The 14168-nt window shown below is 38.8% G+C and overlaps 1 protein-coding gene across 2 annotated transcripts in view; it reads right to left on the bottom strand.

Moving 5' to 3' along the window:
* Positions 1 to 2191: 2191 nt before the first annotated feature.
* comtd1 (catechol-O-methyltransferase domain containing 1) overlaps positions 2192 to 14168 on the bottom strand; it is a 41879-nt gene continuing 29902 nt past the window's right edge. For both annotated transcript variants that reach the window (XM_028795556.2, XM_028795555.2), the window contains exons 5-7: positions 7881 to 7935; positions 5359 to 5492; positions 2192 to 3279 (exon numbers count right to left, since the gene is read on the bottom strand). In XM_028795556.2, coding sequence (XP_028651389.1) covers positions 3130 to 3279; positions 5359 to 5492; positions 7881 to 7935 — 339 coding nt within the window. In that variant the 3' untranslated portion in view covers positions 2192 to 3129. The remainder of the gene's footprint in view (positions 3280 to 5358; positions 5493 to 7880; positions 7936 to 14168) is intronic.

The following is a 14168-nucleotide window of genomic DNA, read 5'->3' as shown; positions in this document are numbered from 1 at the left end:
GGGGGGGGGGGGGGCTTTGTGTGGCACCTGCGCACGTGCGTAGTCTCTCCCGTTTCACTCTGGGGGGGAGGGGGGGGGGCTTTGTGTGGCACTTGCGCAGTATGTCTTTTGCGTCCACGGGCAGGTCCCTGCGTCCATATCCGGTTTACCATTCTCGTTTAGTAATATGGACTAGGGGGCTCCGCCCCCTGCTCGCTTCGCTCGCCAACCCCTTGTGTTGGGAATGACAAAGAGCGTGATGTATGAATGAGATATAGAATAGTGTGACGGTGTAGATGATGCAAATAGAAAGCAAACAATAAAGTGTGTGGCACAGTGTAAAGGTTTATTGGAAAATTTCTTTGTACACGCCGTTTAAGTGTAAAAGGTAATTCCAGGTCAGAACTTGTAATGTCAATGAAGATGGTTATTGTTGTGATCAGAGTCAAGTTTGTCAGAGCTTAGAAAGAGTTGTGTCTCTCCAGGAAGTAATGGAATGACTTGGGTATTTATGTTTTCCACATTAATATTTTTTGGACATAATATAGTGCGTTGTGTTAAAAGGGGCATTTGGTCTAATGAGATTGCTGTTCCAAATCTGTCTGTAACTAAGTCGTCGCAGATAAAGGCTTGAGGAATTGTAATAATATGTGGGTGAAGTCCATCTGTATTGGTGAGTGTACCATCTCCCAGTTGTAATAAGCAATTGTTATGATCTGGTTCTGGACATCATATCTTTTTTACTAACTGTATCTTTTGAAAGCAATGCCAATTGTCTGCGTATTTTAAAGTGCACTGAACAATAGCTGAGCGCATGGCATGTGGAAGAATAGCTAAGCACAGTCTAAAATCTCCTCCTAATAAAAGTACCTTTCCTCCAAAGCGAATATTATTATTCATAAACGTTTGTAGAAGTTTATGAATGGTGTTGAGTAAGTGACTGGATGCCATTGTACATTCATCAATAATTAACATTTTTGCAAGACGGATGTCACGTGCAGTGCCACCGTTAATGTTCATAGTGGATACCGATTTGTAGGATCTAATGCAGTTGATAAAGATTTGACTTTCAGGTACATCGTTAGTTAGAAGCTTCTGTAGATATTCAGGATATGAATGTAAAGGAGGCAGTCTAATTTGACCCTTTTGACAACAATGTGTAAATGTATTACTTGTATTGCCAGTTGTTTCTTCAGGGAAGTGAACTGAATGACAATGATTGCAAATGACATTCATTAATCCGAATGAATTTTCCTGGTGTATGTTTTGCTTGTGCCGTTTGAGAGGCGCGTTGTTGCATGTGTAGTATTTGGGACGTGTTGTTTTGGAGCTGTAATCGATTTGCCTGTGCTGTGTGAGAAGCCCGTTGTAGCCTTCCTTGCCGTTAACGTATGTCTGAGACGGGAGGTGTTTCGTTTTGAATCCGTGCCCGTTGCGATGCAGCACTTTGATTGATAGATTGCGTCATGTGGATCTAGGATGTAGATTTGTGCTTATTTGCGTTGTTGATTTGTTTCAGGGTGCACTGTTCCAATGCGATGCAGTATTTGTGCACATATGCGAAAGCAGTATGGGCCATTGCCTTTTGGTGGCCTGATATTTACTCCGGTAGATGCAAAAGCAAATGAACTATTGAAGGATCTAATGCAGTTCATAAAGTTTTTACTTTTAGGTACATCGTTAGTTAGAAGCTTTAGTTGAGTTTTGCGTTTTTGGAGCCGAGACATTTTTTCTTCTAGAAATATGGATAAGTAATAAAGAGTATTGCACTTACTGTTAATATGGAGTGTTTTCTGCGGTTGAACGGTTAATAGTGCCTTATTGTAATGAGATCCACCTATGCTGCATAGTGTGAATTGTGTTTGGTCCCGTTATCCGAGTGGTATCGTTTTGTACCTGTGATCATGAATTCATGACTTGTTTGTTCTTGAGCGTGAGAAATATGGATAAGTAATAAGGAGGATCGCACTCACTGTTAATATGGAGCCTTTTCTGCGGTTGAACGGTTAATCGTGCCTCATTGTAATGAGATCTACCTATGCTGCATATTGTGAACGTGTTGAGATGACGTATGTTTAATACGGACGGTTCATTTAGAAATGGGGCTTTGTGTATCATTTATTATTTATGTTACTGTGGTCGTGGGTCTGAATCGTCGTTTTTGTGTACGTTTCGTGTGCTATGTCCGAAGTCTGTCCCGTTTCGTGTCCAATGGGCCTTGTGTGGTGCTCGCGGCTTCTTTTTTTTTTTGTGTGCTTGTGGCTTGTTGAATCCTCCTCTTTGTGTGCGTCCCGTTTCGTGTGCAATGTGATTAAATCCTTCTCTTTGTGTGTGTCCCGTCCGTTGCTTGTGTGTGTGTGTGTGTGGGGGGGGGGGTTATGGTTTGCGGGCTCTTTTTTTTGTGTGCCAGGGGCTTGTTGAATCGTCCTCTTTGTGTGTGTCCCGTCCGTTGCTTGTGTGTGTGTGTGTGGGGGGTGTTTTGCTCGTGCGGCGCTGTGTGCGTCGCCTGCGTTTGACTCCTTTTTTCTGTGCTCACTCCTTTTTTCTGTGGTCTTGTCCGCCTCTCGCGGCGCCTCATTTCTTGGGGCGCCTGCGCAGTACGTCTTTTTGCGGCTACGGCCCATGGCCGGATGTCCCTGCGTCCATCCGGTTTAGCATTCTCGATTAGTAATATGGATAGTGAAATACAGTTAAACATTTTATTCTGATTAATTTACACACATAAGCTTTTCATGTCTTTGATTTTTCAATGTAGTATATTTACATTAAAATTAACATAACATATTTAAAAAATTTCTTCATCAAAATTTTTTTTTTTTCTTAAGTCATACGAAAAGAACTTCACACTAATAGCTTCAAAATAATTTAATCAATTCAGGGACTTTCTTCAAGCCACAGTTAACCCCATACATATTTTCACAATATTTACCACAAAATCAATACTAATATGGAACACAAACACCAGTAAAAAAAAAATATATAAAAGTTCACTACAGTATTTTCTTTACTGGACAAGCACTTTATCAGGACAGATAGCTTGTTATAGTATAGAAATTTGTTGGGCTATTACAGTAGAAAGCTGTTAGGAATAGAACTTTGATTGTAAACTTTTGATCACTATGTTGTGGTTTTATTTTTCAAAACCACAGATTATAATTTAAATACTAAAGTTAATCCATCACCAACAGCAAGCATACTCATATTAACCCTGTGGTCTCTGAGGATTTTCTGGTTCAGGTCATGGAGGACTTGGCCACAGATGTCATTTGTTCTGTTTAGTACTCTGCCACCAAGCAGCACCTAAAAAGTAGACAGGAAGGAAGGATACACAAACTTGGCTGTGAAATTTCACTTAATGTAATTATTTCAATACATTTCTAAAATTATTTAATGTACAACTTATTTTTTTGTGTGAATACTACAGATTTATGAGGCAGAGCCATTTGTAATCCAAGAATGTTTTAAAGTAAAGGGCTAAATTAAGCTTATCAATGTGGACCTGACCTCCGGGAATGCAATTAATTTAAAAGTTGGTGTTCTGTGCAATAGTTTCCTCCAACTCTGCTTTTTCTTATTTATAGTAAACTAGCCATCCCCTGCAGCTCCGCCTGCTTAGTAGTGAAACAGGACAGTGAGGAGGGCCCTTCCTGGCTCCCCACTCCAGACGTCATGGTTCCCCCTCCCCTCGGCCCACAGCTTCTGTCTCAGATTAGTGTGACTATATGTGAGGAGTCGCAAAATCAACCTGAATGTTCAAGCAAATTATAGAAAAAAAAACAATCTAAATCCGTTCATTAGCTAAGCAGATGTAAGATACGCCCGAGGCTGGTGCGTGAGTGAGGAGGGCCCTGCCCTCCACCCCTTGGCCCACTGCATTTATCTCGGATTTGCGCAAATAAAATCGGTACCGCAAGCGAACTACGATACTTGGCATGATGAGAGAAAGGTCACAAAAATCAACCGGAACATTCAAGCACATTATAGAAAAAAACCAAATCTAAATCCGTTAAGTTCTCTCATGAAATGTGGACAGATAGACATTGGATTTTATATACATGGAGATATTTTAAATACTGTACAATTAATTAACTTGTTACAGCTGTATAATGTAATAAATTGTCTATCTTCTCCCATAGCAGTATTTTTGATCCTTTGTCATCTTTTCTGTCCATATTGTTGAAATTTTTTTTATTGCTGAAATTTTTTTTACCTCATTTTCCTCTTTGTCTGCTTTCAAGGTCAGCTCACAAGACAGAACTGATGTTACACAAATGTAAAAAGCTACATATCCATTTTCTACAACTATCCTGCACTGTAAACTATTTGGCGAGTTCTGTTTATCTACTACTTGTGAGACCCTGATATACGCCTAACCAGTCCAGTTGTCCTTTCAAAAACGTACAGTATGAGTTAGCCCAGAGGAATAAAACATAACCCAGCTCACAGCAGCCCAAGATTTCTCTGCCACATTCGTTAAATTATATATCACTAACTCCAGTGCTAGGGCCAGAACAAACAAAGGGTTTTTGGTCAAAAGAAGAAAAGGCCGCACAGGATCAAGAAAGGTACATCTTAGATAAGGAAAGGGAAAACCCTGAAACTTGCCTGAGCTTGGCGAGGTTTCATTAGTCAGTAACTGCAAGTGCTATTTAAGAGCACAGAAAAGCACAAGATGGCTGCTGTGGCATTTATTTCTTCTCTTCATCTTTCTTTTGAATTTGGATTTTGCTAATTGTGTCTTTATGATTTATTCTTATTTGTGGACTTTGTGATCTTAGATTTTAATTCAATGATTTCGGTTTGCCTTTGGACATTCATTATTTTTTATTTCTTTTGGGTTTTTTTTTTTTTTTTTTTTTTACTCTTTTTGGAATCTTTGTTGAATACATTTTTGAAATGTAAAAAAAAAAAAAAAACCAAAAAAAACAACAACTCTGCTTTTGCCTTTGTAGACCAGGGGTTTTACAGTTGTTCTTATTCAGAATTTTGAATATAAAAGCTTTTACTCCCTTCTGTGGGCTTTTGCAGACCAAAAATCCTGCTGCTAAAGTTTGAAGTTTGGCTGCTTTTGTTATTAGATCGCATCTGAAGCCTTGCAGCCTAGTTAACTGGTACGCACGGGTCAACAATGTGGCGACATAAGCGCAGATGAAGAGGAGTGGTCCTATCTTTTGACTGAATGTACAAGATCTTTGGAATTACAAGGATAAAGAAGAAAGTAAATACTATTTTTGGGGACACAAGTACCTCACATGCACATCCACTATACAGGGATACTAGGGATTACTAGGGTAATAAAAGTCAAAATTACTTTGTAACCCTTCAGTACAAAGGCCTAACAATCTGCCTAATAAAAATTACTCTGGAAAACATACTTACGTTATCAATGGCTATGATTCCTCCTTTCCTAATAAGCTTCAAACACTTCTCATAATAATGATCATAACTTTCTTTATCAGCATCAATAAAGGCAAAATCAAATGTCTCTGCCTCTCCAGCTGCTAAAAGCTCATCTGAAAAAGAAATATTACAAATGTTTAGTAATTATTTGTCAGTTATCAGTGAATGCTACTATTAAAGAAGCAAACAAACCAACAGTAACTGAACTTTATTACCAGGCAGCATACAATAGTTGCTAGTGTATATCTCTAGTGTTACATCCATATACATAACAAGGTAAACACAATTATACAACCCAATATATAATCCATTACGTCATCACTACATTATATACAGAAGCAGTGAATCTTCACAAAAACACAAATATATCAATCAATTTGGCAATGAAGAACTGCACTTATGCCTAGCAATATACACAGGAAGTTGTTATAAACGTAACATAATTTAGGCAGAATGGAAGAGTCTGGAGATGAGGAAGAGATCACAGTGAAATAGAGACTGTGTTTAACTAGAATGACTGCAGTAGGAACAAATCATTTATGTGCCAAGTATAATAAGCTGGAGTTCCAGACATGGTAAAATGGGTGTGAGGCTTTCCAACTAAGCCACAAAATGCGGGCCAGGATCTTAATTGGCCAGTCCTGAAGATGGTCACCCGAAATCAACCAATCTCCAACTGCTTCCTGGTGGCTTTTGCTCTTCAGGAAATTTTTCAAAGCACAAAGAACCAACTTCACATGCAAAGAACCCACCCAATGGTGCTTTCTCGAGCAAACGTTCTACGAGGAAACACACAACCCAGTAAAGAACCATAAAATGCCATTAAAGAACAATTCTTTTTAAGAATAAGACAGAGGACCCTGCAGCAGTGATGCTAGGGTGGCCCTGCCTCTTGGGGTTCTATCCACAGAACACATGGAATTGATGCCACTTTAATGAAACGGTACATGGTTAATAAATAATAAACAAAAGCCACAGAAATGTCATAAAAACATGAACAATATCTCAAACATAACAAAAATGACAATAAAAAAAGAAAATAAATGCAAGCTAGGGAAACTGCCATGGCTATAATAAAACAGAGAGCAGTTCTTGCTTTTAGTGACTGGTAATGTTTCCATGATGGCAAGAGCTGAAAGAGATGGTTGCCTGGGTAAGTGTGGTCTTTCATGATATCTCCTGTACATTTCTCTCCTGTAATGTAAACAGGACCTTGGTGGAGTCCAGTTTTATAATTAGACATTCTGTACCATAATCCAAACAAATTCACATTCCAAGTTCAAGTCTGAACCCAAATGGCTAATCTGTAGCCATTACAGAAAAGTACACAGATCATACTAAATCAAGTTAATGGTAAACATAATAAAAACAACTGGATGAAGGAGCAAGATGATCCTGGAATGTCCTGCCTGGTGTTCAGTATTGACACTGGCTACCCACATACATGAACTGGATGAGGAGGTTAAAAAACGTATTTATAACAAATAATAATGTAACCGTTTATAATAAATGTTTAGACACCCTTCTTGTTGCAAAGCTTGAAATCAAATTAAATTAGACCCATTTTTCATTTTTTTTAGGAAAAACGATTCAAACTTTTAAAGCCTTCTTTCCACATGTGTGCACACTTCCAGATTTGTTAGCTGGAAATGCTGTTAAAGTCAAACACAACTTATTCTCATTCAGAATTTGCCAGATTGTTTAAAAAGATGGCTCTGAAACCTACTTTGCTTATTTAAACATTGCCTTGAAAGAACAGTTCATACATTTTTAGTGTTTTGTTTGTGAGAAGCAGCTCTGAATTAAGCTTATGTTTTTCTTGTGTTATTTTAAATATTTGTGTCATATAATATTTAGAGCAATTTACTTGTCAATATTTATGCTGACTAGTTTTTGCTAGCAGCTAAAAGAAGCCGACAATAACTAAAATAGGTTTGGGTGCGATGTTACCGAGCCTACTGTCCATGACTGAGTGAGGAGCCTGACAGTCCAAGAGGACCTTGCAAGGGGGGGGTGGGGTTTGGGGTGTGGGTGGGGGTGCTGTAATGGAAAGAATACCTTGTGCAAACCTTGTGGTCATGCTGGAGGAATCATGAAATTGACCCTTGCTATCTTGCTGGGGAAAAGGGTGCAAACACTGCTCTCCCCAGTACAGGAGATTTGCAAATGAGGATAAATGAAAAGGATCACATGTAGACCAAGTCTTTTCCAAAAGTAAAACATGTGTCATAATTTAGTATTATTATCACGTGCCTAGACTTGCATATAATAAAAAATACAAAGGGTTCATGTACTAGCGTAGCAATTTCAGTGTTCTTAATTTTAGAGTGTACTACTGTATCTTACACATTCTTGTCAATTAGGTTATTTTAATTTATAAGTTATTATTAGAAACATTTTACTTTATTGTCAACAATAGTTTTTCTCTTAAGTATATGTTAAGAATTTTTAAAATGATTTCAAGAGCATTAGTCATCATTAACCATTTTTTTTTTTCTTACCTAGAGTTTGAACTGCTTCTTTAATCCTCAAATCAATTTTATGCTCAACTCCAGCCTGTAAAATAAAGAAGAATTCCCATTATAACTTTATATTTAAAAGACATTCACAGAAACCTTTACTGGACAATTAAGCATTTTACAAAGATTTGTTGCAGGAAGTCTACATTTTCATTTCACAGGTTATTTCATTTACATTTCAAACCTGATTAATCCAACAATGGCTTGTATGGAATGGTTTGAAAAAAACACAAGCAGGTAATTTGTGTTGAGCAAATTAAGTTTTTTTTAAAAAGGCAAATGAGAAGTAGAAACGAAATCCTGTTCAATTAAAATGGTGAATACACTCTCAAGTGAAAATGTGAATAACCCTCTTTCAATTTGGGGTTTTATATATCAGCACATAACTAGCAACTATCCAGTCCTTACCTAAAAGTCCTAAAATGTGAGGCATCTTATAACGTACCACATTTTACTCTGTTATTATTTACTCAACTAAAAAAGCCAAGATGGTGAAGCAAATTATAAAAAAGTGCAACTTTATGGCTAACATATAAAGGATAAATAAAGCCAGAGGCTGTTGATCAAGTTCACTTGATTAATTGGTGATCACAAAGTATTAACACTACAATTACCAAAGTCTACGAAAAAACTCATAATCCTGGCCCACCTTAAATCCATTTGCACCTCTCCATTAGCGTTTTTGTGTTGTAAATGTGTCAATCAACACAAGCAGCAAGCAGCCTGCTATCCCATCCCCCACCAATGCAGAAAGGGCAGAATGTTCCCTCTCGGTTTACCTGCGTGTGAGTTGCCGGTAGTTGTATAGGGTAAATACTATATCATTATTTGAAATACATGCATTTCATGTGTGTTCCATGTATACAACAATCTATGTAAACACATTAAAGCAGAAAGGTTATACTTATCTTCCTACAGCGTAAAGTCAAACTGCAAAGCTTCCTCAGTTTGATCGACATGGGAATGCTCACAAAGTACATGTGCAGGCTGCTTGCTGCTTGTGTTGATCGACACATTTAAAACACAAAAGATGCTGACAGAGAGGTGCGAATGGATTTCAGGTGGGCCAGAGTTTTTTCATAGGCTTTGGCAATTCTAGTGTTAAAAGAGTATACAGTGCATCCAGATAGTATTCACAGCGCATCACTTTTTCCACATTTTGTTATGTTACAGCCTTATTCCAAAATGGATTAAATTAATTTTTTTCCTCAGAATTCTACACACAACACCCCATAATGACAACGTGAAAAAAGTTTACTTGAGGTTTTTGCAAATTTATTAAAAATAAAAAAAATTGAGAAAGCACATGTACATAAGTATTCACAGCCTTTGCCGTGAAGCTCGAAATTGAGCTCAGGTGCATCCTGTTTCCCCTGATCATCCTTGAGATGTTTCTGCAGCTTAATTGGAGTCCACCTGTGGTAAATTCAGTTGATTGGACAGGATTTGGAAAGGCACACACCAGTCTATATAAAGGTCCCACAGTTGACAGTTCATGTCAGAGCACAAACCAAGAATGAAGTCAAAGGAATTGTCTGTAGACCTCCGAGACAGGATTGTCTCGAGGCACATATCTGGGGAAGGTTACAGAAAAATTTCTGCTGCTTTGAAGGTCCCAATGAGCACAGTGGCCTCCATCATCCGTAAGTGGAAGAAGTTCAAAACCACCAGGACTCTTCCTAGAGCTGGCCGGCCATCTAAACTGAGTGATTGGGGGAGAAGGGCCTTAGTCAGGGAGGTGACCAAGAACCCGATGGTCACTCTGTCAGAGCTCCAGAGGTCCTCTGTGGAGAGAGGAGAACCTTCCAGAAGGACAACCATCTCTGCAGCAATCCACCAATCAGGCCTGTATGGTAGAGTGGCCAGACGGAAGCCACTCCTTAGTAAAAGGAACATGACAGCCCACCTGGAGTTTGCCAAAAGGCACCTGAAGGACTCTCAGACCATGAGAAAGAAAATTCTCTGGTCTGATGAGACAAAGATTGAACTCTTTGGTGTGAATGCCAGGCGTCACGTTTGGAGGAAACCTGGCACCATCCCTACAGTGAAGCATGGTGGTGGCAGCATCATGCTGTGGGGATGTTTTTCAGCAGCAGGAACTGGGAGACTAGTCAGGATAAAGAGAAAGATGACTGCAGCAATGTACAGAGACATCTTGGTTGAAAACCTGCTCCAGAGCGCTCTTGACCTCAGACTGGGGAGACGGTTCATCTTTCAGCAGGACAATGACCCTAAGCACACAACCAAGATATCAAAGGAGTGGCTTCAGGACAACTCTGTGAATGTCCTTGAGTGGCCCAGCCAGAGCCTAGACTTGAATCCGATTGAACATCTCTGGAGAGATAAATAATAATAATAATAAATAATTCATTACATTTATATAGCGCTTTTCTCAGTACTCAAAGCGCTATCCACACAGGGAGGAACTGGGAAGCGAACCCACAATCTTCCACAGTCTCCTTACTGCAAAGCAGTAGCACTACCACTGCGCCACCTGTGAGGATCTTAAAATGGCTGTGCATCGACGCTTCCCATCCAACCTGATGGAGCTTGAGAGGTGCTGCAAAGAGGAATGGGCGAAACTGGCCAAGGATAGGTGTGCCAAGCCTTTGGCATCATATTCAACAAGACTTGAGGCTGTAATTGCTGCCAAAGGTGCATCGACAAAGTATTGAGCAAAGGCTGTGAATACTTATGTACATGTGATTTCTCCATTTTTTTATTTTTAATAAATTTGCAAAAACCTCAAGTAAACTTTTTTCACGTTGTCATTATGGGGTGTTGTGTGCAGAATTCTGAGGAAAAAATGAATTTAATCCATTTTGGAATAAGGCTGTAACATAACAAAAGGTGGAAAAAGTGATGCGCTGTGAATACTTTCTGGATGCACTGTATATAAAAGCACTGGCTTGTCATTTTGCACAGGTGTGGTGAAAAGTATACTAACACCATTCCAAGAATGAAAATAGGCTGTATTGACCTTAACAGAACTGTTGCAGTTATCAGTTTAGGCAGAGCTATAAGACCATTTCTAACTAATGTAATGTCCATCATTCCACATTGGGAATGTTGATTTTATAAATGTCTAACATTCAAGACAGCACTAAGGGCTAAAATTCCACCAGGAAATTCCAAAAGCCCAAAAACTACAATGAGTGATCTGCAGGCCTCTTTCAACATACCAAACATTCCAGTTCATGATTCCACTATCACAAGACTGAAAAAGTACAGTGTTCAGGGAAAGTGAAAACTCACTTTAAAAAGAACATTGTAACACTGCTTAGGTTTACAATATACTGCATTTCAACAAGAAATGACCAGTGTAGAATTGAGACCAAAGAGAAGTTTGCTTATTTACTATGCACAACACCATGTTTGGTGAAAACTACACACAGGATATCACCATTAGAAGCTCACACCAACCAAACTGTCAAAAATGGTGGAAAGGAATTGATTCTTAGGATTTGTTTTTGGGGAAAGAGATCTGGATGTCCACCATGAGTTCTTCTTCATACCACATTATTCTGGAAGACCGCATGAGCCAATCTCTTTGAAATGGCATAATCAGGAGGAAGCAACTGGACAACAACCCAAAACAGAATAACATGACACCTAAAAGTCTGAAATGCTGTCAAAGGATTATAAAAAGCTGGAAATAAACAGAGGAATTCACACACCAATGAACTGAAGAAGTGTTTAATGGGAGAATATGACAAAACTCATCTAAAACAATGTAACAGCGTGATAAACTTTACCGAAAACGAGTACTTCAGGTTAATTCTGGTAAAGACGGTATTACAGGCTACTGAATCATTGGGTATACTTTACTTTTACAAACACACATACATTTTACAGAGATATCTAATAGAGTGATATACTGTAAATATTTAAAATGTACTTTGTGAAGCAGTGCACTTTTACATGTGTATTGAGACAAAACTGACTAAAATTGTAGGAATTTTTTAAACATTTCTGATTAAGTGTTTAAATTAAAGTATACATCTTTAATGGGATTTTTACCCCAAAGGAATTTTTTGATGTTTGTTGTTAAAAAGCTTTCTTCAGACATTGTTAACTTTTTAGTATAATTGTTTGATGCCACTTTGTTTGACCTGGGATGCTGCCATTTTGTGCAGTTTTGTTGTTGCAGTTGCTATGAGTGATCTCAAAGAGTCACATGTCATTGGGGGGGTCAATGGTATAAAGTTCAGCTCCATATACTTCCTGGTATTCTGAGTCTGGATGACTTTTTTTTTTTAACCATGTGTTGTGCTTTGCTTTCAGTCTTTTGACCTGGTTTCTATATTTTTTGTTTGTCCTTTTTGAATTTGCTACTTGGTTTCTATAATAGGCTTTGACAAAACCCAGGACTAACTTTTTGGTTATGACCTTCACTGATTTCTGAGGCATGTTTCATCTCCTATTCCTTAATAAAAAGAAATATATCTGCCTTTGCCTGAAGGCAGTAACAAGAAGAAAAATATTAAATCTGAAAAAGATTCATATGTAGTTACACACTACTAATCTGTAACTACCAGTTATCTAGGCTTGAATCTCTTGCTAAAATGAATGAGAAAAAAATATACATTTTAAACAATATATTCAGTCTGGTCTTCAGATGGGCATGGGAAGGCACATACTGCTCACTCTTACTCTGTTTTGAACTTCTACCAGCTACCATCACGTGTTCAGTGCGAGGTCTGAATTTGTCCAGATTTTGGACTGTACCACTGAATTTAAATAATTGCACTAAACTAAATGTATGTCTATTTTGTTAAAGGCAAGAAGAAAAGTTTGAGAACTTAAAAGATATATATGGTCTTGTCTGCATGTCAGTATTGAAAGGATGCTACTTTCATGCAAAAGCTGTATCCAGTGTAGATATGTGACAAGTAGACATCATCACTGCAATAAGAACAGTCGCAGCATGTGGTCCTGACAATAAGAGGGGAAACTTGGCAAAGGCAGCACACACACCCTTTTACCACCAGTATAGCTACATGCTTATGAGGAATTCTCAGAACAAAATTATTTTAGGAGCACCATTTAACCTATTTGTGAAGATCCCAGTCCAGTAAGTGGCCACATGGACAGTTGTCGCAGTGTGCATGGTTTCCTCTTATCTGTTATGATGGCCAGACTACCTAGGGATTTCTTAAAGACTGTGCTGGTTCTTAAAACTCCAGGGACACTGCTGACAGAAATGGGACTTGTAGGATTCCAGAGGATGACCCTGACCTGGCTGGGGTTTAATGGCTTTGTCCATGTGAACCTCCAGTGAACATGAAATAGAGAACCTAGCAGGATAAGTAGTTCAACTAGTGGAAAAAAGAGCAGCCATAGAGTTAAGAAGGTGCAAAAGGTGAGAGAAATAAGTGCTCAAGTGGGAAAGTGGTGGACCATTCAACCCAGATCCATTCATTATATTTTTATTTTAATAAAAGTCATTGCAATATTGTATAAAAACAAAACATTAAATAATAAAAATAGCATCTTAATTATCTGAGAGGGCTACACAATCTGTTTAGAATGTATTTCTACAAAGAAAAGAAGTGAGACGACTTGGACCAGAAGAAGATGTAGCACCCAGGTGACTGGGTTCATTTAGGTGCAGCAGTCCCCTTATGCCTTCTTGAGAGACAGACTGAGGGTTCAAAATTCTATAAATAGCATTAGTAGATGAGGTGAGTAATGGGAAGCTGAACCCAGACAGAAATGTAAATAGCTGCTTCCTGTCCAAGATAGAAGAAACCAGTAAACCCCCGATTCTCTAAAGAATCTAAATCATTGGTTTCGTCCGTTTATAGGAGATGGACGTCTGAAGCAGAGCTCCACTAGCAGCGGCTTTATTTTCCCACATATTTCATATTATTTAGAGGTATCCTGTATTTAACCCGACCAAGGAACTTCCACTACAATATACAAGCATGAGTAACAAGAAGAAAAGTCAGAAAGAACCGGAAAAGAAACTTAAAGCTGTATCAAAGTCTGGACAGACTTCCGGCCTGAGTGCAAGTGCAAGGTATAGCCTCACGGAGATTGACCTGGAACAGGCAGACGAATGCGCAGAATTCCTGGGACCCCGCTCCATTGTATCGTCTCCAGTCGAGAGTGAAAATGGGAGCGAAGGTGCAAGTGATACAGGTCGCGAAGGATCGCCGATTTCTGAGGATCATTCGAGACTAGAAAGGGCTCTGCAGGACGTGCTCTCATCTACTCATCGCGAGCCTGCAGCGCCTGCTGTAACAGGAGCTGCATTTCCACTCGCGG

Source organism: Erpetoichthys calabaricus, chromosome 2 (genome assembly GCF_900747795.2).
Source record: "Erpetoichthys calabaricus chromosome 2, fErpCal1.3, whole genome shotgun sequence".
In the NCBI taxonomy this organism is placed as follows: domain Eukaryota; kingdom Metazoa; phylum Chordata; class Cladistia; order Polypteriformes; family Polypteridae; genus Erpetoichthys; species Erpetoichthys calabaricus.
This window is presented reverse-complemented; position numbering and strand designations above follow the sequence as displayed.